Source organism: Bombus affinis, chromosome 1, assembly GCF_024516045.1.
Source record: "Bombus affinis isolate iyBomAffi1 chromosome 1, iyBomAffi1.2, whole genome shotgun sequence".
NCBI lineage: Eukaryota > Metazoa > Arthropoda > Insecta > Hymenoptera > Apidae > Bombus > Bombus affinis.
This window is the reverse complement of record NC_066344.1, coordinates 4,859,962-4,885,525: the sequence shown is the minus strand read 5'-3', so window position 1 is coordinate 4,885,525 and position 25,564 is coordinate 4,859,962. Positions and strand designations below refer to the sequence as shown.

The 25,564-nt window shown below is 36.0% G+C and overlaps 1 protein-coding gene across 1 annotated transcript in view; it reads right to left on the bottom strand.

The window, feature by feature from the left end:
- The window catches only part of LOC126915250 (breast cancer anti-estrogen resistance protein 1), a 164,774-nt gene that overhangs the window by 3,630 nt on the left and 135,580 nt on the right, over positions 1-25,564 (bottom strand). The window contains exons 4-8 of the mRNA XM_050719741.1: positions 14,270-14,396; positions 8,798-9,098; positions 3,428-3,780; positions 2,112-2,404; positions 442-798 (exon numbers count right to left, since the gene is read on the bottom strand). Of these exons, the coding sequence (XP_050575698.1) occupies positions 442-798; positions 2,112-2,404; positions 3,428-3,780; positions 8,798-9,098; positions 14,270-14,396 (1,431 nt within the window). The remainder of the gene's footprint in view (positions 1-441; positions 799-2,111; positions 2,405-3,427; positions 3,781-8,797; positions 9,099-14,269; positions 14,397-25,564) is intronic.

The following is a 25,564-nucleotide window of genomic DNA, read 5'->3' as shown; positions in this document are numbered from 1 at the left end:
TATGTATGTAAGATCCAACCGGAGCCTACATATCTGTAAACAAACGTGTAACATATTTTTATCTGTTGTTTCATCGCTATTTATTTTCTCGTACTCTCTTGAACCTAATTTCCTATTTTATCGATTTCAAATTGAAATATACCCTCAATTAAAACTACAATACTTTATAATAGAAAGAAATTCTACTTTTCCTACTACAAAAATTCTTTTATTTTACCATACTCTTAAATCTGACTTTTCATTCATCTCTCGCTCCACAATCTCTGTCTTCGAATTTTAAACTCTAACTCGAGGTACCCTTAATCAAAATACTCCGAATATTGTAAAGTCATCTCAGTAATAATACTCCACGAGGCTTTATTTTTCCATGGCATATTTTCTCGGCCCATGGTTCATCCGAAGGACAATGGCCATTTAGATTTCCAGGTTTACGGTACTCGCCTTTGGTGGTTGGTTATGCTCGACTGTCTGCATGAAGGCGTCAATGGCGTGAGTCAGGTGATTGCCATGTGTGATCACCTGGGCGGCATAGAAAGCCAGCAATTGTTTGTCGTTGGGATCCATGGGTGTCGGTGTCGTGGGTGGCATTTGAATCGTGGCATTGTCCGACTCGGACACCAGGAGATCGTAATTACTACGTAGTTCCTGTGGCAGCGTTGCCCTCACTTCCTCGCGTTGCTTCGCGACTACCTCCCTCGAGTCAAGATTTACGTAATCGTAATCCTCGCCGGCGCCGCTGTTGTTGCTGCTACCGGTTGAAATGATCGACGACCGTTTGAAGAGCAGGGTCGAGTTGCCCTGTTTTAGACAAATTTTACAGGTTCGATTATTTTAAGGAATTCGATAATTAGGATTATTTTAAGGATGATAAGACTGTACGTGTGATTTAAAAGTAGTTGGAATTATCTTGTACGATGAAACGTAGGATTCTAGATTGCAATATGATGGGAAAAATAATTGTCGTTGCGATGAAATTGAAATCGGAGAAGAGGCTGTTAGAAGAAAAGGGGAAGGAATTTGGTTACTGGACATTTCTGTGGAATGTCAATTAGTAAATTTTTAGCGTATGTGTTTGTGGAAAGTAATATTTGATGATGATATGTTTTCCACCAAGTAAATTAGTAAGTTTATTATAAAAATAGAATAACAAATTGATAAGAAGTGGGAAGAGTGATCTGATAATTGACAAATGATTGAAATTTTTGCAGCTACCAGATAGAACTCGTAAGATTTGAAAAATTTTTTTTCAGTTTTTAAAGTTTTTATGTTTAGAAAAATACAGAATATTCTATTAAGACTTGGTCTCATCCATCAAGCGAAAGATCGTACGAATTCAAGTTTCTAGGGGCCCGAGAAAGTGTAAGTCAAAATTTTGAGAATTTAGATACAACGTAGTTCAACTCTTAAAAATGTCATTCCTTCAGATTTCGAATCAAGTTACAAGCGTCACTTTCTCCGCGATATTTTTTATGACTTAGCAAAATATAATAAATATTGTAATAATAATAGACGCTATATTACGAAAAATATCAATGGACCGTCATACACCACTACGATCCTCAGTCTTCGCCATATTTTCCTCCATGGTACTAAAGCTCTTGAATTTTCACACGCGTCTATGAAAAGATGAGAACGGTGTCGGCGTATCGTACGATTAAAAACAAGAGAATGATGTTACATAAGCAAAGTTCGTAAACGCCTTGTAAGAAATATACGCGAATCATAAACGACTGGTTCCTCGTTTGATTCTACATGGAAACGATGTGAATGTTGTATTCACGAGAACGGACGACGCTGGGACAAGAACCTCGGTAAACATGACCAATCGATCGAACGATGATCCAGTCGTTTATAATTTCGTTATTCTTGTTAGAAGTTTGTAATAAAACATTTACAACCTCATTTTCTTACTTTCAATCATACAATATACACCGACATCGTTTGACGAGACAAAACTGAAACACCCTGTGTACGACGTATCGAACCAATTATACCAGTTAACCAATTAAACGCTCAAATGGCTAATCCTACGTGCTTTTTCGCGAGTGTCTTCTTTTTTCCCGATTCCACCAATCAGAGAGATGGTAATTTCGTTTCTACTCGATGCTCACCTGAATGAAACTGGCGACCTGACGAACGTCTTCCGTGAGTGCCTGAGCGCACGCGATCAGCTGATCGAGTGGATCCGGTTGCACCGACGGCAGCAGGGAGGAAGGTGGCCCGTTTGTAGGTGTCGGGGTATCGCCACCCCCGCGACACAGTTTACCCGCGTCCCATTCCATCGCGTCCAGTTCGGACGCGGCTTCCTGCACGAGCTTGTCAGAGTCGCGGAGAGCCTTGACCAGGGGTCGTAGCTTCGAGGCCAACCCTTTGTCCGGTGCTTTTCCCGCATTCCCCAGCGTGCCTGCGCAAGAACGCAAAAATTATGTGTGTAGAGAAATCATGGCAAGTCTCCTGGGACAATCCTTTCCGGCGTGGCTTCGTTGATTCGACGCGGACCAATTGTTCCACGTCGACAGCCACTCCGCCTCGAGATTCGCTCCGCTCTTCGTGAAACTAATTCGAGCATGGGGAGAGGAATTTTCTGTCGTCGACAATGCGTGCATCATGGATTTGCGGCGGTCGATGGGTTTGCAAGCGTAATTAGAAATGGCCAGCGTTTTCTTTTTCATGGATGTTGATCGTAATTGCGATTGTTGCGTGGGCGATGATGATGTTGAGGCGACGTTAAGATCGCAGACTGGTACTACAGTAGTTGCACATAATGCGATTTCCTTACTTAAAAATAAAACCTACTATTTCAGAACTGAAGGCTATCGAAGCGTTATCACTTCCTACGCGTCGTACGTGTTTGTTTTCAGTCGATTAAAAATATCCTGTTAACCTGCGCTGTCTCAAACGTTTAAACATACCTTGAACAATTGACAAACTCTAGGTAGAATGTTTCAACTACTCGCTTCGTGTGTTTCATATATTTTGTATACTTTGTATATTTCTTCAAAGGTACATGCATGTTTCATATTCGTATCTTATGTCCATTATACAGGAGACTGTATTCTTCGAACCATTTGTTAATCTAATTTACTAAACCATTTGGTTAAAAAGAAATTAATAGAAAATTGAAATTAATAGAAGTACAGTTCTCCTATTCTTCCTTAGATTCTGATAATAACATGAAAATTCAAAATTGATACGTGTATATACAATGGAACGTACGTATTGAAAACAAACTCCCGTGAAAGACCTAACGAATGAATGGATCTGATTAAGAATTAAAACAACGACCAGATATTTCTCTTCTCCGATCATCAGATTTTCAATTTACGTCGAAGGGAAACCGAATATATCCTCGTCGTATCAAACGAATAATAACGAATTTATGAAAATTCCGTACAGTATGTCTATACTTCAGCAAAGTGAGAATTACCTTCGGCAAATTCAGCCAGATCGTGCAAAGACGTTCTCAGCCTGAGCGCAGCAAGCCTAAGATCCATTAGGGTGGCGTCTAATCGTTGAGGCGTTCTCCATGTGGGGCTCACGAAACCGAGTAACCTGGCTATCGCTGCGGATGCCTCGCTCTGCAGCCTTTGTAGACCTTCCAAAGCGGAGTCCAACTCCAGGGGAAGCTCCTTGCTAACTGGAACGTCGTAGATCTGCTGCGTTTGCGGCGGAGGTGGAGGTGTCGGCGTTTTCGGCACGGGCGTGTTGTGTCGGGACGGTAAAGAGGATGCTGGAAGACGCGATCGAGGTACATCGTAATCCTGTGCAGCCAGGCTGGATCTGAAACGAGGCAAACGTTTTGTCAGTGTAATCTGTGTATACAGTCTCCGGTCGTAAATACGATTTACCAGTATGAATTATGATTCGTTCGCTAATTAGAACTTGGACATTACGATTATTGAGATATGTATAATTTTGTGTGCTAGGCTAGATTGGCCGCGTAGTAGTGACACACGTATGTGACTATGAATGTGTGGGAGTATGTGTGTGCGCGACGTCTTGAAAAACGTACGAATGTAACTGTTCCGTTGGCAGTGTGGCGTGGAAGATGGCGAGACAAAGAAAGTGCTGAGACGCGTGCAAATGTATATCGACGAAGATCCCGTACATCATTTATTAAATAAATTTAAAATTATTTTAATACGAATTCTAAGTGTAACCATAGTGTTCCTTTACTTTTATTTCGGCAATTAAGGTGCACGATTCTCAACAACGATAGATCTTTTATAGATCTTGGACAAAACGTGATACATTAGAATCTCGATTAACAGGATGTGAATTAATGAAACGATCAATGGATTGGTCCTTCTCTTTAAAAAATATCGTAAAGCGAAAGAAATTGCCACATTGTGATCGAGGATTTTCTGTTCTGTTTAATATTAATACAGTGAATCCGTTTATGATATCGATATTTATAAAATAATTCGGAATAAATGATGTTTCTTGTATGAAAACAGAGTTATTCGATTATCGGAACAGCGAGTGTTATAATTGGCTCGGATAATCGAAGTTCCAGCGTAATTAACCTTCCACGGGAGAAATGAAAGTTCCTAATAGGTTTCTAACGATTTTTCAAGAGCATATCCAACCTTTGCTGTAAATATACATATTACGTTCGTGAATTTGATTTACAAACATATCCAGGCGCAAGTGTTCGAAGATTCGAATTGAAACGTCGGAGGAAACAGGCTTGTTATTAGTTTCGTTTCGCTGTAATTAACTTCAACTCGTTATTGAAAGTTTATCGAATCAAATTTCAGCAAAGTTCCCCGAGTTTTAACTTGACGCGTAGATTTTCCATTAGCGTAGCGAGTTTCCACAACTTTTCATTGAGCGTAGTTTCTATCATTTGCGGAGACAAAGGAAAACGTTTTTAAAATCGTTATATTTGATACGTTTGCGCGGAAAGAATTTATACCTACGATAAAATTTCAGATTTTAGGATCGTTTTCAATTCTTAACCAACCGTTGCACGATAAATTCCTCGTAAAACATTTTAAGCTAGTGCAACACCGTGTGTATTCATTCGAGCGTAAAATTTCTTGTCCCTGTTTTGTCGGCCGCTGTTCTAATTTCTCACAGAAACAAAGAAAATGAACTAGTCTGAATTTTATCGCTGAAAACCTAGCCATTTCGAGAGCCATCTAAAGCGTATTTCCATTTGGTTTCAACTCGTTTCAGTTTCCTATTCATTTAGCCATTAGGGGCTACACTCCCATGGAGTACTATTAATCAGTGGCAACGAAAGGAATGTAGAATAGAAATAATGGTTCCAAAGGAATAGTTCCAGAAGTAAGAAGCCTGTTATCCTAAGTACTTCGTGCTATTAAGTGATTAAATACGATTGATGTTATCAGTAAAGTCGAACGATTACGAAAGTTGGAAGACATTGAAAAGTAACATTTTTTCATGGAATAATGACAGAACCGCAGTTACGTGAAAAACAGAAAAAGGTAACGAAAAAGTTGTTTCTGCTCGAATATTAATTTTAGGTCATAGAGTTTGATCTTTTCTGACTTCTTTTATTACTAGATGCTATTATTTAAGAGCAATATTTATTGCTGACAGTTTACAGCCAGAAATTATAATTATATCTGTTTAAACAATCTGGCATTGTTTTTAACAAAGGGAAATTTGTAAAATTTCGTTCTATATTTCTAGAATCCAATGGTGGCTGAAAAAGGATTAATCGTCTTAAATTTGATCTTTTTAGTAAGACAAATTTCAGTGTTGGCAAAGTAGTTCCTTAAAGACATGGTTTATTTGTTATATGATCTATTACGAAAGAAATAATTTTCATAATAGAATCCAAGTCGTAGACCAGTTAAAATCTCGCTGAATTTATTGAAAAGGTAATTTTCTACTGATAAAGAAAGTAAAAAAAAGTTTGAAATCAGCGAAAAAATTGAGAAACAGTACGTGAGTCGTCAAAAAGTATTGCGTATTGGACCCAATATCAAAAACGATATTAGTGCAAACCATTTATGTACATAAAAGGAACGCGTAATACAGGCGTATTTCGCAATATTTATTTAAATATTTTCAATATACTGATAAATTTTTATAAATCATTAACATATTATATGACACGTATATCAACTGAACGATTAACAAAATTTTATTTTTATTTCCATTCCCTCTAAATATAACGTCTAGGTCTTTTACTTCGAATATTTCACATATTTCCTCGCACGCTATATACGTTCTGCATATTTTTACACATTTCAGTTTCCCATAAATGCATAAACATATCGCTTGAAAATGATCGATGTCATTTTTCTTTCCATTCTGTACAGGTGCCAAAGCGTGTAAAGTAAAACTTTTTCGACTAAAAGAAAAAAGAAAGAAAAAAAAATAAGTACATTCTAACTGAAAATCGTAAAGGAGACTATGACGAGCGTCATTCTATTCTTTTTTCCGAACCGTAAATGGAACCGATTTCTCCGAAACTGCAGTAGGAATGACCGCTGTTGGCACCGGTCCGGTATTTAAGCTCGAGCTTCTCGAAATAAATCACTTCCTAGCAGCTGTATGTCTCGTTACGCTAGCGAACGTATAAAGTTCAACGTACTCGATGTTGATGCCTCGGCATAGTCATCAGATAGCTGTCGTAACGAAAAGGAAATGCTAAAACCTGGTTTAACGAAATACTAAAACTTCAAAAGCTCGAAAGGGATACGGTTTAATTTAAGGTGCACGTTCCATTAGAATGGATTAGCTACGAGTAAAGAATTTTAGGGTTTCTGAACGTTGTTCACGGTTATGCGAAGAAGTAAAATGCTAAATATAAAGATAATGGCTCGTGTCTGCTACTCACTGTTGAAACCTGTACAATGTACATAAGTTTTCTTTATTTAGACTTGTAGCGAATGTTTATGTTTGCACAATTTCTGATGATATTCGTAATCCAACGATGATTCTCCGTTATTTATAAATTATACTTAACGATAATATTTCATATTCTCGACATTTTGATATTTTTATATTTATAACGAAGAAAAATCGTGTTTTTGTTTGAAGATAAACGATTCTGTTTGGATTATTTATTTATTTTTGATATATTGATAAGTTTTTCTGGCATATAAATTATATTATTATCATATACGTTGAAGGAACACGAAACTTGATTTTTGTTTCTATTCAGTTTGCAGAAAAACGTTATTTTTTTATCTAGAATCGGTCAAAGAATTCCAGGTAGAGTGAGATTTTTGAAATATTTCAGTGAATTCTTTTCATTCGAGTTCGTGTATCGAATAACATACGCTACGAAAACTAAACAGAATTTTAATCGACAGAGCATACAAATTAAAATCCACGCTTATTAAACAACGACATTTTTTCCAAGCGAAGGGAACATATTGGAAATTTGATTTCCTTTCTGAGCAAGAGGTTTTTTTTTCCTGCCAATTTCTCCTTCATTCTGCGATATAGAAACAAACGGATTTAGAGTTCAAAGAAATCTCTGCATTCCAAAAAATGGCAGAAATTTATGCAGAGACGAATCTCAAGTTCGTTAAAACATTATGTTTTAATTAAAAATTATTTTAACCTTTGTAACTTCGTATTTTCCAACGTTAGCGCGTTATAATTATTCCCCTCCGCTGAATTACACAATTATGCGTTTAATTTGTTTTAAACAACGAAGCGAATAATCCCCATTGATTTTAGTTTTATTTAAATGCAAATTTTCCTGCAATTATTGGCGGAAACAGTGATTTTAATGATAAATAACGGTGAAAAGAGAGGAAATAGGGCCAATTTCGTATTAAAGAACACTTTTCCGAGGGATTTTCTAATAATAAATATCACGTTAATTTACTGTTATATTAAGCTAGACTACGTTGATTAAATGTTTTTTCATTTTCTCGCGGAGAATTAATAGCAGCAGAATTTAATTAGATATCTTTTAATCTTCTACGAGCTCAAAAAGGCTTATTATTCTCTTTTATAAAAGAGACAGGAGAAGAATAAAAAGAAGAATATTAAAATAACCAGAATCTAACATTTTATATATATGTCACCATGTAGTAAAATAGTCCTTGTCTTTCAAAGATGCAAGCCATTGTAATCTAATAACTTATTAACCGATTAATCTGCAAATGTGTATTTATTTTTAATAAAACTAACTTTAAGCTTTAGTGCATTATGTTTCCCTTGCAAATACGTAGAAATACACGCATTACTATTACTCAGAATTGATAAAAAAAAAAAGAAAAAATTGAAAAGTCAACCCAAATAGATACAGATTCTTTTTAATTTAGCTGATTATTTTATCCAATGGAGAAACTTCATGGATTCCAGTTACGATTACGATATCATGTACGACATTATCTTACAAAAGACATTATTATGCATCTGTCTTCGTTCTCGCTAGATTTCTACTATAGGAAAACTTCGATTATTTTTTCCTATCCACAAATAGATGAAAAATTTACGTGTCAACGGATTCACCGAAACGTCACCTTAACAAACGATCCTTCTAAATCTCCGATCAGACGTACATCCCATTGAACAACAACGAAACAAAACATCTTGCAAAAGACATCGCGCGTCTACTTTCACTACTATCGCTAAGCTTTTACTATAAAAAAAAAAAAAAAAAAATTAAAACGATCACACCTCAATGGAGCGATCCTCACTGATAACCAGAAGAGAAATTCCTTCCTGAGGAGTTAACCGAATCATCATTTACCAAACGATCGCCCTATACTATCTATCAGACGCTAATCCTGTTAGACAGCGATAAAATAAAAGATCCGCTTGTCTAGCCATCGTATATCCTCTAGAGATCACGTACCGATTCGATCCGCTGAGGGATCCATCGTTGGTGAGGCTGGAGGCCGAGCTGCTAGGGGTAAGGGGTTGCAATGGTCTGGGCACGTCGTAGCAATCGAGAGGCGTCACGCCGGATCCTCCAGAGCAGTTCGAATTCGGTGTGCAGGAGGTAGGTGGCCTGGGGATGTCGTAGCACGAGGGTGCCGGACTTGGACTGCTCGCTGGCGATGGAATCACGGGGACAGCTCGTGGTGGCACGTCGTAACATTCGCTCGCGTCGCCACCGTTGTCCACGGAACTTCTGCTGCCAGTTGTGTATCGTCCTGCACACGCATATTCGACAGAAAATTAATTTCAAGACAAAACAAATAGTGAGATGTTGAGAATTTGGTTTTGTGATCGTAACGCATTTATGTCTAAGCCTGAACGATTTCGGTTCGATGTAACGTTCAACGCAGACGTTTCCCATACTCGTTTCAGTTTCAGATTTTCGTATTACAGCTTCCAAACGAGATTTCCATCTGTCAGTAGAAATTCGTATTTCGAGTCTGACGTTTATAGGAAATCCCTTCCCTTCAGATCAGATGTTTGTGACGAAAGATCGCGAAGCAGTGTTGCTCCATACTCGTCGGTCTATTCTTATTGTTGTACATTTGTAACTTTTGTATACAGCGGTGTGTTTATAAATAGGGGAAGTTCTTACAGCGAATTCATAAATTTTGGAATTCATTTTTCTCGAAAACGTGGCTTCAAAAGTGAAGGAATGTTATTCTATATATACAATTTCTTACTGCGTGTACAGCGATCTTTGGCTAATTGTTCATTTCTGTGCAAGAAGTTAGCCAAGTTCACGTATACTTGACGACCTTTCAAACTTAACGACGCTCGAGAAAAGAAAGGATTTTCAGTTTTCAGAGATTAATGCACGTTTTCACTCACACGCGTGTATATCCTCTCTACAATCGACTTATTTTCTTATACAAATGGTACAAGGAAATTTATTTTCTTACGCGTCGCTATATTAGTTTTCTTATATTTCACACGACGAAATTACCTCCAATAGCAAGTATACACCTGCATAATTAACGGTGACCTGAAAAGATCAATGTGCGTATTGCCAAACCTCTTGCAAGACGAAAGAGAAACTCAAAAAACGTCACAGATATCCAAACTTCCGATTATCTGATCTAAACTGCATTAAATAACCAATACTAATACCAATAACGATAAAAATAATATTAAATAACTAATATTATAGCACGACTAATAACGTATAATAATTATTACTTTCTCAATGCAACATAATCTATTCGCTGCAAAATTTATTGCCTATTAGAAACAGATACGATATCGTTAATTTATTTACTAAATATCCGAACAATCGAGATACCATTGTTCTCGGTAGGCGAATTTTTCGAGCGACTCGTTGCGGACGAACGAGGTTAGTCGGTCGATAGGAGAACCGTGACAGGATCAGCGATCTTTCACTCCACAGATTGGTTAAGGTTCCGCGAGATAGCTTTGTAATTTCCTACGTTAATGGCCCACGATCGCGGAACGTCCCGGATACGTTGATTCGTGAAAGGAACCAGCAGACTATTTTTCTTCGATCATCCGAGATAAATAGACCCGGTACCGGACACGCGAATACGCACAAATAAGATAGCACACGGTACATCTTCTTCTTCATCGTCCGTAACAAATAGAATACAATAGCTGTGATTCCTTTCAGCGATTGTAGCAATTTTCTTGTACCGTTCGAATACAATTACGGGACAGTTTTTGGTCTTATCTCGACAAAACTGACTTGGTTGTTGACTTCGTTTTGCTCGTAGCATGAAAATTATTCGAAGATCGAAATAGTTCGTCGCGTAAGGAACGCAATTTTCTTTTTATTTTTTTCCTCAATACTTTATTTCAACGACTTTATTTCTCAAAAATTACTTCTCTCAACGTAACGTAGAGAATTTTTACGATTTTGTAAAATATCTGTTAAATATTGATAACGTAAAGTGGACTCGTATGGATTTATCGATTTATTGAAAAATTCGAAAGTCATATTTTCTGTTTTTTTCTTTTATGGGCCAGCAGTTTTAAAATTCAGTAGGCTACGAACCAATCACGTATCGTCAAAACATTTTTCTTCTTTTTTTTTTTTTTGCTTCTATCATTTTCGTATAAATTCGATTTTTACGATACTTGCTGGATTCATTATCCGTTCCTAAAATATCCTCGTTTTTGAAGTTGACAGACTACCAAATAACAGAAAAGCTGGCGATCTTCAATTTATCTCAGCTTTGAATAATATTCTAATAAATAAAACGATCGCTAATCGTTTTATTTATTATTGTTACACGACAACTATGTGAAAAAATGACTGTTATATTTATGAATATCCTGTGACACTCTTCAGTAAATATTAGAAAATGCAAAGTAATAGTCAATTAATTAGTACGAACAGAGAATTTCTGGCAAAAAGTATACGACACATGAAAACGTCCATTTACAAACAATAAATAAATAAACTTCTACACGTTTCTACGACTTCATAAACTCGTTTCCATTTAAGGAAGTAAACGTATCGAAACATGAATTTCCTAGAGTTTCTGTAGCGTTTTCCTCTTTTTAACTACAATTTCCATACAATAAATAAATTAAAATAATTGCAGCCTTCAGTAAATATTAGAAAATGCAACGTAACAATCAATTATTTAGTACGAACAGACAATTTCTGGCAAAAATACGAAACATGAGAACATCCATCTACAAACAATAAATAAATAAACTTCTACACGTTTCTACGACTTCATAAACTCGTTTCCATTTAAGGAAGTAAACGTATCGAAACATGAATTTCCTAGAGTTTCTGTAGCGTTTTCCTCTTTTTAACTACAATTTCCATACAATAAATAAATGAAAATAATTACAGCCTTCAGTAAATATTAGAAAATGCAACGTAACAATCAATTATTTAGTACGAACAGACAATTTCTGGCAAAAATACGAGACATGAGAACATCCATCTACAAACAATAAATAAATAAACTTCTACACGTTTCTACGACTTCATAAACTCGTTTCCATTTAAGGAAGTAAACGTATCGAAACATGAATTTTCTAGAGTTTCCATAACGTTTTCCTCTCTTTAACTACAATTTCCATACAATTTCTTCAAAGCTCTTTTGCTTTGTAACCGAGCGTATGCTGTCTGTGTGTGTGTTCCGTATCGGTGGAGTAAAAATTTTTCCAAGTATTTCTACATTATTGATCTCTCGATATAACACCGATGATACAAGCTGAAAGTTTTTATCGTAAATATCGCAACACTACCTATACGTACATTCACGAGTCGATATGTGGTTTTTCGAATGGAGATGGAAATCGTGTTCGCAATAGCGCCGTTTAATGAAAGAAATCGGCGAATAACATCGACGCGCTATCGATTCTCAATAAACGCTCTCTATGGAAATATCTTGTTTTCAACCGAATACCCAGCAACAAAAGTATAATGGACGATTAAACGGATTAAAAAAATCGCTTTGTCGTGATATCCGTACGTATCTAAACCTTCTCGATATACAGGATGATGAGCCAGCTGAAGGAAACCACTTAAATATCTCCTTTGCTCCTTTTGCTGTTGCTAATGTCATGAAAAATGTTTGTAAGACGATTTGAACGATTTCCAATTTCCAGGTGAGAAAAAGTTTTCGATTGGCTCCTTTCTTTTTTCCTAATTTTTTTTTCAAGGTCATTGTCGTACTTTAATATAGGAAAGGTTATATAGGTTCCTGTTGTATCGTGTCACGAACGAGAAAGTACATTTGAATATGCCTGAACCATGAGCTTCGGATGACCTTAGACACCAAGAGGATGATGACATTGTAAGACGATGTTAGGATCTGAACTTACGATATGCCACTCTATTTGTTCGATGCAAATTACAAGGCGTTCGCTTCTTTATCAAATACTTGGATCGTTTCCCGGCATTTTAGACCAAACACTTTGTGTTTCTTTTTTATTTCTTTCTCGAAATTTGCAATTTCACAGATACACGGAAGATTATTTCTCAATTTCGAGATGCTGGAGCTTTGAATTGTCGCGAAATTGTAAATATATTTTTATTTTACGTACGTTACGTACGAAGGGCTGAAAGAAAGCGCGATAAAGTGAAAACTACGATGAACTTTGAACTTCAATGGAGAAACGCGTATATGCTTTTACAATAAACGTTAAATAACGGCAAAGAAACATTCGCTTTTATATCTATATCGTTTTCGAAGAAAAATGCCTTTGAAACAATTTTTCGCCACTTTTCCACTCCTTTGTACAGTTACTTTCTGACGCAGTATCGAAATATAAGTATAATATTGCAGAATAAACGTAATAATTCTGATTGTTCTGTTAATGACAAAAAACACGCGATAAACTGCTCTATCTTTTTTATAATTTTTTCGATCGGAGATGAAATTGAAATACTAATTGAAAAATAGATCTCCTATATTTGGCATAATTTTATATTCTCTTTGTAGTTTCTGTGTTCTATTTAACGTATCTCTAAGTATGAAACGAGATTCGTACGAATAGCATAATAGATAGATGAACAATTATTCCATTCGTTGAAATCGTTCGATACTTCCTGTTGCACACGCGTGCCAAAACAACATCCGGTGCGCTATTTTAATAAAACGTACGCGACCGTGAACGAGATTCTGTATGGAACAGGAAGAATACAAATATATGGAAATCTATTACGAAAATTACGAATAATGTTTATTCGAAACGAGATAATTAATATTATTCTCTATGCAACTTTAATTATTTCATGATACTAAAATCAATATTTGTCCGTACATTTACTCGCGGAGCGATGTTAATTGAAAAGTATGCAATCGCACTGTATCTCCAGTTTAGTTCTGTTTAACTAAAACGTTTCAGTTGGAATTCACGTTAACGATCAGAATATAAAATAGCAGAGTAATCACTGTATGAATAAAACGACGATTACACTAAAATATCGATACGATTTTCGCGTACGTATTGAAGAAATAATTTTATTCGAATGCAAAGTATTATTTGCTGGAAATTTTGTAATGCCTCGTTAAAGTATCAATTTATATTCCGTACAAATTTCTCACACTCGAATAAGGTTAATTTTTATATCAACTTTTATATTAGCCATAAACAATATACACGTATACATTATTCGGATGAAAAATTAAACAATGCAATTTGAATAATTTAAATCAAAGTTACTCTTCAGCAAGTGAAATTATCTGTTTCTATCCAGCTTTTTATTTATTCAGATTACATTTATTAAAAAGCCACGTCATGAATTAAAGATTAAATAGCATGGCTGCATGCAAATATATACGTAAGAACGTTTCATTTGAGAAGCACGTTTCCACGCAATTTTCAGCGTACGCTCTATGAAACTATTGAAGTTGCTACGTCGCGAACGAATCGTTGGAGAATGAAACGAAGGGTTGCTACGCACCTGAGTTGTGTAAATGCTCGTTATTCGAATTCAAGGGTGAATCGTGCCTGGAGGGTGGAGCAGGACTTCCTCGGCTCGCTGGGAGATCGTAAAGGTACACGTCGCCGCATTTCTGTGGCGTTACCACCTGCGCAAAAAATCATCAAACGCTCGTTAATAATCGTTCAAAGATCAAAAGATTATCGACATGTACCTTGGCTATTTCCTTGACACGTCGATACCTTTGTTTAAATCTATGCGAATTTCTTCATTACGAATAATTAGGCGCCCGTTTGCCATTTTCTCTTATTTTCTGAATACTTTGCAAACCTACATTTAAAATATAACATTTCTATAAAATATCTAATGTATATAATTTAATATCTATTAACATAGGATTTTATCTTGGTCTTAGGAAAATAGAAGGTCAAAAAGCAGCAGGAAAATTAAGATTTTCTATCGAAATTCTGGTTAATATATTCAGATATTTATAATTACGCGCTGAATACAAAACACATTTCAATCGACTGCTCCTTTATTTCTCTTCAGTTTAATACTTGCGACGTTGTTAATAATAATTTGTGAAGATGCTGTTTAACGAAACGTTTATTATAGAATTAGTGTTACATATTTCGCGAATCCAACTGGTATAGATAAAAGCGGAACGTAAATCCGCTCTAATAATCCTAAATGGAAATATAACCTCGGGGAGTACATGAATGTATACTGATTATCAGAATGAAAATGTTTTGCTGAACGTTACGAAAATGCTGTATATCTTCCAAATCGATTCGTTACTAGTCCATTAAACCATTCGCTTAATTAAGCAATGAACTATGCATGACAGATTGATAAATGATGTCTAAATTATATGAATTCATACTGACGATTTATTTCAGAATGTATATCTTTCATCAATATCTGGAAAACGTAGTAAATTGAATTGTATAATTATATTATCAACGGAAAAATGGAAAAACTACGTGTGCATATATTATAGCGATAAAAAGATATACATTTTTCATCAACGGCAATGATTTATTAAGCTTTTTTTAATAGATTGCTTGAGTGGTCAAATTTACGAAAAGCCTAAAATTAGAAGAATAAAGAAAATTAGAAGATTTTTGCAATTAAGAAAAGATTAGAATTTGGAAAAATTCCTTTCAATCTGCCTATTATTATTGCTAATTTACAGGAATACAAGGAACTCTTCTTGCGCTCAGTTTCATCGATAATTATGCTAGTTTATGAAATACGCCATTATGTTGCTGATTGTTAATACGTTAATTAATAACGTCGAAAATATATCTATTCGCTAAAAAATAAAAATCCCGCTAATTTTTACAGGTTTCACGTGTTTACCATAAATAAAATGAAAAATTGTTGTTCAAGATTAAATTTCTCTTCTCATTTTCTGTGTCACGCTGAATGAGAAAAAGATTCAATATTTATGCAATCTCATAAAATCACATAAAATCCAAAACGAATCAAGGTGACGGAGATTTGCTTCAAAAATTGAAGACGATATTATCCCAAGAAAATGTAAAGTCGTTCGAGAGAAAATTGTTGGACGGGATCAGGGCGCAGCAAGGAAGAGGAAAGTCTGGCAGGGAAAGTATTTTCAAGAAGTTTAAATCGAGATCTGTCGCGAGAATACGCGGATTATCTTCGTCAATTTAAACGGTAGACGTCTGTAGCGCGTTGTTAATGAATTTATCAAGGCGAGTGCCAATCAGCCGCTGCTCCGTTTCTCGATTTCGCAAAGTAGGCCCCGAGGAACTTCTTCAACTTTTTCTCCGCGTCGAAAGCTTAATTGCAATACCCTGTTAATTGAGTTTCCTCGCAGCAATGAACGGACCCCTTCGACACTTCGATCTCCTTCGAAATACAACAATCCTCCACCAGGTTTTCATGAAACGTTGCGGAAAATTAAGCGAAGAAATTGGAAATGTAAACAATAAGGTAAAACAGGAAACAGAAAGCAAGGAAGTAATTTATATGACTCGTATATTATTTTAATTAAATGTACAGCGACAGACGAAAGAAGGTTTATAAAATGAGAAGTATAAGACACCATAATTTTACAAAATCGATTTATATCCAATAGAAGACTGTTAACCAATATGATAAAGAATTTCTAGTGCAAAGGTTACTAAAATTTATAGTGTGTCAATTTTGAACTTTATTTCATCCTGTATGATATATTGACGAAATTAAGTCCGGATACAGACTTAATCAAAGAAATATTTCACACGTAACGATCTAATAAAATTCGTAAGAAATAGAACTTTGCCATTGTGTCTATATATGTAGAGTTGTGTCGAATCGGTGAATTAGGAACAGATTCTTTTTTCTCTTGATTGTCTAGATATAGTCTAGACATTAGGTTGTTCGAAAAGTTTCTTTCGTTCCATGAGGAAATAATAAAAGCACAACATTTTTTGTTTCATGTTATTTTATTAAATTATGATCCATTTTGTCGCAACAGAACATACATATTAATTCGATAAAATAATAGAAAACAAAAAAACGTTGTGCATTTGTTATTTGCCTATAGAACGAAAGAAACTTTCCGGACAATCTAACGCATAAAAATAATGGTAAAATTTGAAAAATTGCCATTGGAAAAATATTTAGCAGGTGGATTGATGGGATTATCCAAGTAAGAGAACGAAATATTTACTGTTAGCAAAATTTACTCTTAGTAAAATGCACGGAACTGAATATAGATTTATGTCGTAGTATTTTTTCATTTTACGATGTATTTACATACGATTTTTATAGATCGTTGGAAGCATCGATAAAACCTAATAAATTAAAGAGCTGTGGGTGGAATATATTCGTAAGCCTAAATTTTTACGGGCTGTCGATCCATAAAGCTGCATTTGTAAAGTTGTCGACATTAATCTGCGCAACCTATAAACCCGTGCACCGTGAAATCCTTTTAAATGTACAGAGGCCGAATGAAACGTTAATTGAAACGGTCGGTAGTGTACGATTAAAATCTAGTTCGATCTGGAGAGAACGAAATTCGATTTGCGCCTTGCGATTCACGTAACGATTTTACTTCCGATAAAAATCACGACTTTGTGTCGCGTTGTCTTTCGTGCAGTTAATTGCGATAAGGAAAGAAGTAGCGCGAAACCTTGCAGAAATTAAAAAACGTTTCCTCCTTCTTTCCTCATCTTCATTTCTGTTTTAAAGAAAAGGAGAGAGATAATTAAACAATCGCAGAAATTCCAATTTTTTCTACGAAAAATATAATAATTAGATAAGAAGATATTTTAACCAATAAATGCAATTATTCGTGCAAAAATTCACGAAACATGTAAAAACGTACGAGAGACGCTCAAAACGGTAGATCCAAATATTCCACAATTAAACTTAAGATACGTCTATATTCCAATCTAAAATCAAGCACAATTATGATAATTCTAATTAAAACTCAGGCACACACAAACAATGAAAGTCTACATTAAATTCACAGTATCAACAAAAATCTTCAACTTCCTTAAAGAAGAACAAAAAAGAAAGAAAGAAACCCTCGAAACTCTTTAAACGAAACTACTTAAACAAACTACTTACAAATCCTATGACGTATCGAAACATTTTGATTCAACCTCAACGTGTTTGGTGTCCTCCCTCGCAATAATTTAAAGGCGTAGCCTGTCCCAATTACGTGAAACGTTCTGTATGACAGTTGCGTTAGTTTGTATCTGTGTGCTACGTGTGTACGACTGGATACGCGGACACACGCCTGCGTTCGTTTCGACCGGTGAACCGCGATGCTGAACCAAGAGAAAATGCAATTTCGTCGACAAAACGCGAGCGGAAAAGAGGATGAAACGAGAGGAGAGAGGATGAAACGAGAGGAGAGAGTATGTTTTAGAGAGACACAGAGGGTAGGGGGTGAGATAGTAGAGGGATGCATCTCTCTGGAGCGCAATCTCCGAGCTCATCGTTCGCTGCTTTACAATAATAGAGGCTCTTCAATTCTTGCGTTATACGTAAGCGTGCTACAATCTTTATTCTTTCTTCTATAGCGGCTCATGGTCCACGCGACGACTAAGACTTGTCCTGGTTGAAATACGTATATACCATGGATTATTAAACTTATGAAGGTATACTAGACACAATATATTATACGAAAGAAGAACGATGCCTTTTCTTACTGTTTCTGGTTCGCAGTGTGTTCGATCGAAGATAGTCGATAAGACAGCGCGCGAAAGCAAAATGGTAGTAGCGTTCTTTGTCGTAGATGCGATAGAAAGTGGAACAAAAGACGGTACAGTTGGCGGGTAATGCTGTGGAAACTTTGTGGACAAAAGAGAGGTGCTACTTTATACATCAAAGCTGTAGTTCTTGCAAGTTGCTAAAAAGGATCGGGTTTCTTAAACTTTTATATCGTCGGCTTTATATTATATTCTGATGATCCTGTAATTAATAATAAGTTTCTATATTTTTAATAGCTTCGATTTTCTACATTTCTACAATTATTTACAGAGGTAGATCTTTTAAGATTCTTCGTTTCATCTTTCGAGTGTCGAAGCTTTGTTTCTGCTTGTTAACTTGGAATTTTATTGGACTTCGTAGGTGTAGATAAATGAAATTCCTGACCAAATGAAATGAAATTATTGAACATATTTATCCTGTCAATTTAGGACTCTATAGTTAGAAGTAGTATTAGATTCAGTTGATAAGAATCACAGTGAATAACGTAATAGCGAAAGAAAGTCAGCAATATTTTTAGCTGACCTCGGGCATGCTTGCAAGTCTTTTTATCGTTCTAGCATCGATTGGCAAGGCTGCACAAAAACTCAAAGGTAAAACATCTAACGAAAGCTGTAATGAACGTGGCATTACGGGCACAAAATTACAGTAGCTTTAACACGAACGTGTCAGTATCTATTTTTCTTCCTTCTAACTCTTTCAACTTTTCATTTAGCAGTTACAGATAGGATCTTGCGAAACAGATTTAGTTCTTGTGTATTCACCTTACGTTTAAAAAATGAATCATTAAAATTGCACTAGAATGTCTGGGAAAACATTTACTTAGATAGAATCAACGATACGTTCCAGTTTCTACAACGCCATCGTATTAAATTGTTTACAAGAAAAATCAATATTACGTAATATGCAATATAAAAATCACTGTTCAAGTACTCGTAAGTCACACCTTCTCCTATTTGTTCAATTGATTGGAAAATGATACCTGCGATCAACTGTATTATTTTCCAGCCAATTAAATAATTATCAACAGCAGAGCACAGTTTCCGTCCAAGAACTTTACACAAAGGCCTTTGATCAAATTCACAAAATACTTTCTAATTGTAAATTCTAAAAGGAAACAAGTCCAAACATCCCCTAGAATATTCGAAACGTTACCTTCAACCATTATTCCCATTTTATTCCTCTAAAACTGAACATCAGCAAACGGAATAACATTTCAATTGTGATCCTACATTTCATAAATTGAACGGTATCACTTTGAAGAACAGGAGAGAGATTGCCGATATTCTTTTTTTATTCAAGCTTATAAATAATCTCGTCGATTGCCCCTCGGTTTCTTCGGCTTATAACGTATGTTCGTGTTCTTCCGCGTGATACTATAGTTTCCCGCATTGTATTCTTCCCGAGCGATACTAGAAACAGCGACCTGATTACCATAGTATGCAATACTCTGGTCTAGTTGATGTCTTTTCTATATCCTTTCACGACTTTCAACGTTCCGTGTTTCCCATATTTAACGCTTAATGTAATATCTTTTTGTATCTATTTATGGATTCCCGTTCTCTTGTAACTTACGTAACTTAGCTTTTACTATCGTACAATAGGATTAACGTCCATTAATAAATAAATAAATAAATACTACTTCTTTATTCTCGTTCGATCGAATTATTGCAGCGGCTGTCTCAACGAGATATCAAAATCTATCGAAGCTCGTAGACGCGACGAACTGGCAATTAGCGATTTTCCAGCCGCCCGACCCCATTGTTTCAAGTAAAGCGACCTCTCTTCCATCAAGAGGTAGCCTGAGACTCTTCGATCAGTGGAAAAGGAGGACAACAACAGGCGAGAGTCGGTTGCAGGAGGCCTAATATCCTGTCAGAAGTATCCACGAGAATGTGGGTCAGTCCTTATCGTTGCGTCGGCGTGCCAACCCTCGAAATAACAGAATGCCACACCCCTTTCGCCCGGAACGTAGCTCGGTTAACTCTCCCTAGGGAGGACTCGTCATCGATAAACCGTGATCGAACCTCGACCGCAAATCATTTCGGCCCCATTTCATTCACCGATCATGCCTGATCGGTTGCTATGGCGATACGTTCCGACGTTTCTCCAAACCGACTGAAAAAAGACTGGCAAAAAAACGCCTGTAGAGTTTGCGTTTCGAATTCATTTCATACATCGGAGAGAACGTTTTTTCTCTGTTCCTATCCTTTTTCTTTCCTTTTTTTTTATCATTGTTTCATGCGCCAACAGCTTTGTATTTTGATCTTTTCAGCGGATATTTCGGTTGAAAGGCAAAGTGTAAGAGGATATGTTTCGTGCGCTATGTTGAGTGCAGTCGGTGGCTTTTTCCGTGAAGTTTGAAATTGTTTGATGCACGTTTGGCTCTAGAATTTTTTTGGCGAGCAGATTAAAATCCATTCTCTTTTTCGGATATTGGTTTTGTGCGAAAGAAATTGTAGTTTGGATTTAACACGAATTTTCTACTTACAATGAGTCGGCTTTGTGACATGGAAACTAACTTACAAGTGGAAAATTATACAAATGAGATAGAGTACGAGGTTCGTATTCACTTCTAATGACTGTTCTAACGTTTCATATGAATTTGCTATATTGTGTGTCGATGGTTTTCCTCTTTGAGGAATTTTTTCCACAATTATCGCATGCACGTATATAAGGAACATATTGTAAGATTATTAGCGAATAACTTAACATTGAAATGTCACAAGAAATATTACCTTAAATTATCTTTAAGAAGTAAAATATGTAAGTGATAGTAGTATATTTATTAATTTCAGCTGGTCGGCCTTCGAACGAACTTGGCTACATTGCTCTTTATCTCGCTCATGTTACGTTCTTCCAACCTGCAATCCGTTCAAGAATCTTTCGTTTGATTGCTCCTATCGTTAATTACTGCTATTCTTATCGCTAATTCTCATTACGCTGAATTTGTTGATCGTTTGGTTTCTCTTGGTTTTAGAATATACTTGTTAACATGTAGTTTGTACGAATGTCATAAATTTTCCATATTATTTGAGATACATCTTCTCATTATCTTTTTCATTGTTGGTTTCAACAAATTCTTGAGATAAGCAAAATTTTTCGATGTATTATACGTCGATAATATATGCGCTTCATTATTTTACATATAAATGTTTCGTAAAAAGTCTGTAAATATCTCTACCGCTTCTGATATTTCATTCACTGCCTAGTATTTAATATTCGATTGGCGTTTTACATAGCATTTAATTACTTTCACGAGTGTATTTTTCAAATACACAGCTGCTTGGTTACGTGCGATGTCGAATTACTAATGATATTCGACTCGACGGTTTCGTTAAGTGGAAATGCTGCTGGCATTAAATAAAACAGGAAACGTATGAAACTCTCGGAAACAAGTTTAATCAAATATTAATGACTATTTGATTGTATTTTCTCCCGATAAATTTAATATTAAATTCTACCATGGCTTGATATTTATATGTCCGTAATATCACTGATGAATTTATCTTCTTGTATTTTATTCTTCGTGAAAACTACCTGAACTCAATTCTCTCTATTCAATTCGTTCTTTCATCTTTCGAATTATTACATTTGTATCGAGATCAATTAATAAACGAAATTATCCATCACCAAATTATCTGCCACATTCTTTCGAAAATCTAACAACACAAAACAATTCCATCCTGTGTTAAAGAAACATCAAATTCTTGGGCTAACAATAAGAAAGTAAAATAATACAAATATTCGGCTCTTGTTTAATAAACAACTTCTTTGTAAGCTTTCAAATAACTTCTTGCTTTTCCCGAACAACGCGTTTGAACTGTATCATACTAACTACGAAAAATATTCGCACGTACTCTTTTTTCTTCAACGAATCTTTTTCCAGCTTCTCTGCATGTCATTTCCATAGCGTCCAATCGAATATTTCTGATCATATGAAAGTACAACTAAACCATACGAAGTGTAATATTCCAGGACTCGAATAATCCGCGTGTAAACGTTACAATAAATACAATTAGCGTGCCAATACTTTTCGCAACCGCTGTACTTTCGAAACACATCTGCGAGATGATCAAAGAGTTGCGCGCTTGACTCTTCTTCGGCGAAACATCAGCACTAAAATACTAATTGAAATTTGTTCCTAAGTTCCAAGGAGGATTCGTTCGCATTTAACGCTTAAAAAATATAAACTAAAAGATATTTCTCTGAACATAGAGGATACGTTCGTGTGCATAAGCGCATCAAGAGGAACGAATATTCGAGCGTATACAGAGTGGAATAGACTCATCCGACGTACGTACGATTTTCCTGGCCGATTGCAAATTCGATCATGCCTCGTGGCTCGATACACCGTGACTCAGAGCCTTAGCCAATCTGATTACAACCGGTTTACACGAGAATCTCCAGACGAAAATGGAGCGCAGCTTTCCGAGAGGGTGCGTGCGAACAAAGCGAACGAAACCAGATTATCTCTGATTTTCGACTGCGTCCGCAGGCGGATCCATGCGACGAGCTAATTTACGACGCGGAATTAGGCGACAGAATGCATCGTGGGGGAAGATCAATGTCCGGGAGATGCAATGTCAAGTGGAAAAGCGGAAGAGATGCGTCGGATGCGAGGGTAGATTGGATCGTCGTTCGTTTGCGTCTTGTTTAGAAACGATTATACATGTGATCGAGGACGTTGATGATAATTGAGGAATTAAGATGTGTAGCAAACGATGCTGGTAGCAAAAAAAGGACAAATTTATTATTATGGAAATTCTGTATGAAACATGACGAAGAAAGGTACAACGGTTACACGGTATTGGCACGCACCTTTATTTTTCAACGAAGAGCTTTTTCCACCACGCTCGACATTTCATTTTCGTAGTATCAAAATTTTGTAGCCGCGCGGAAGTGCTGTTAAATGATTCGACATTTTTCATACATTTGGATTTAATTAGCGTGTGAGTACTGCAATGACTGTAGCAGTGCGCGAATGTACACTGTAACGGATATAATGACGTGGCTTTTTGTAGCCACCGTATAGGTAGTTAGAAACATAAAATGGTAATGGCAAGTGTCCATTGGCACATTTAACTTAATTTCGTTAACCAAGAATGTAATGTATGTCTCGTGTATACTGGCGATGCTAGAAATTAAATGAATTACCACGAACCTTTTAGCTTCTAAATAATTAATGATTTAACGAATGACGACGAATGGGAATTGTCTCCGAAAAGGAAGACTTGTAATTCTCGATAAAGAACGATTAGCATTAGCATGAATCAAATGAACCGTGTTTCAGTCGGAATCGCTAGCAAAGTCGGATGCGCTCATTCGTTACAATACACGTTCCGGATATTTATTCGTCTTGATGCGTTTACGTACACACGCGTACGCGCGTGCATAAGCGTCGTAAATCTTGGTTAGGGTAGGGCCGTGGTCTCATGGGCGTTGCTCGTCATTTATCGAGCAGGATCAACGACATCGTTGGATTAGTAACTCCCCGGTGACGTAGAAGAGAGGCGGCAGCCGCGAAAGGCTTTTCAGCTTCCATTGTACGCCGAGCTTCTGACGAGCCAAGCAAACCGGGGGCCCTCGAGTGCCACTTTATCTATTTGCATGTTCAATTTCGTTCTTTGACGCGGCGACGCGAACGACAGACGCGACAGAATGCCTATTGTTCCGCCGAATGCGACGATGCGATCGTGTTCGTGCGATGATCGGAAGTAGCCTGTTTTCGGGGATCGTTTCGAAAGCTTCTTCTGGGAAACGATGTGATTTCATAGGGTTGACACGATGATAGACAGGATGCGCAAATTCTACGGATAATTTTAAGCGTTTCACGCTCCACGTTGCTTACACGCTACATTGCAGCTTGATAAATTATCAGGTTGTCCGAGAAGTTTCTTTCGCTTTATAAGAAAATCATAGACGCACAATATTATTTTAATTTTAATATTAGTTTATTACACGAATTATGCACGAACGTAATAATAGAAATATAACGAAACGGATCATACCTAATTCAATAAAATAATATGAAACAGAAATTGTTGTTCATCTATTATCACCTTATGAAACGAAAGAAACTTTTCGGACAACCTAATAGTTGGCCTCTTGCTTTAAATCGATACTTTGCTAATTAACTAAACGATAAATGTGTTTTGTCTGATCTCGCGTTTTAGTACATTGCATCTTCTTTGCCAAATCATCCGAAAAACGTGCTTCCGTTATTCGTAATTAATGGGAAAAAATCTTTTTCGCAGGATAAAAAGTTCGACTCCGACAGACATAATGCAGCGTGTATTTTTTTTTTTTTATTTATTTCATATGACAGATAGCTTTTGGGGAAATTGGGTACGTTTTAATTGGAACGATACTGAGTTCTTTTTTTTTATAGCAAAAAGGGAGCGTTTTCGGTGGGGAATATTTTTTAATTGTAACGGCGGGCACTTTTTTTAATCGTCGACCTTTTCAGGGTTGAATTGCATTCGATTGAATTGAAGGGCAATTATTTTTATTAATCGTTGATAATAGAGGCACGTTTCTGCTGCTGTTTTTCTCGAAAGATAATACAGCGTTCTAAAATTTAAGAAGGTTGGAAATAAAAATATTTGTCGTTTAGTTAATTAATAACTCGTTAAAGCGTCAAGGTAAGGGCTTCTAATTGCAAAGACAGAAAGTTCTAGGATAAAATATTTTGTAATTACAACGAAGAGATAGATGTTTTCCATAAGAAAAGCCATTTCTCAGATTTACTCAAAAAAGCAAAATAAAAATGAAATGGCTGCGTAAATTTTTAGAATTATAATATCATCGTCAATTGCATTCTTCGATGATCTTATGCGATTCGTTTTGCTCAATTGAAATTATACGATATCAATAAGATAAATTAATAGGAAATAAATAAACTGAACGTTCCTATAGATATCAGAATATTAGATATTAAAATAAATTTCGAGAAAAGAAGAAGACATTTTATGTGATAGATGTAAAATATCATAAAGATGTCTGGAACAACGAAAAATTATATTTCAAGTATTTAAAGATTTGACATGGAACAATTTCGAACTGTGATAGAAGAACCATCGATAG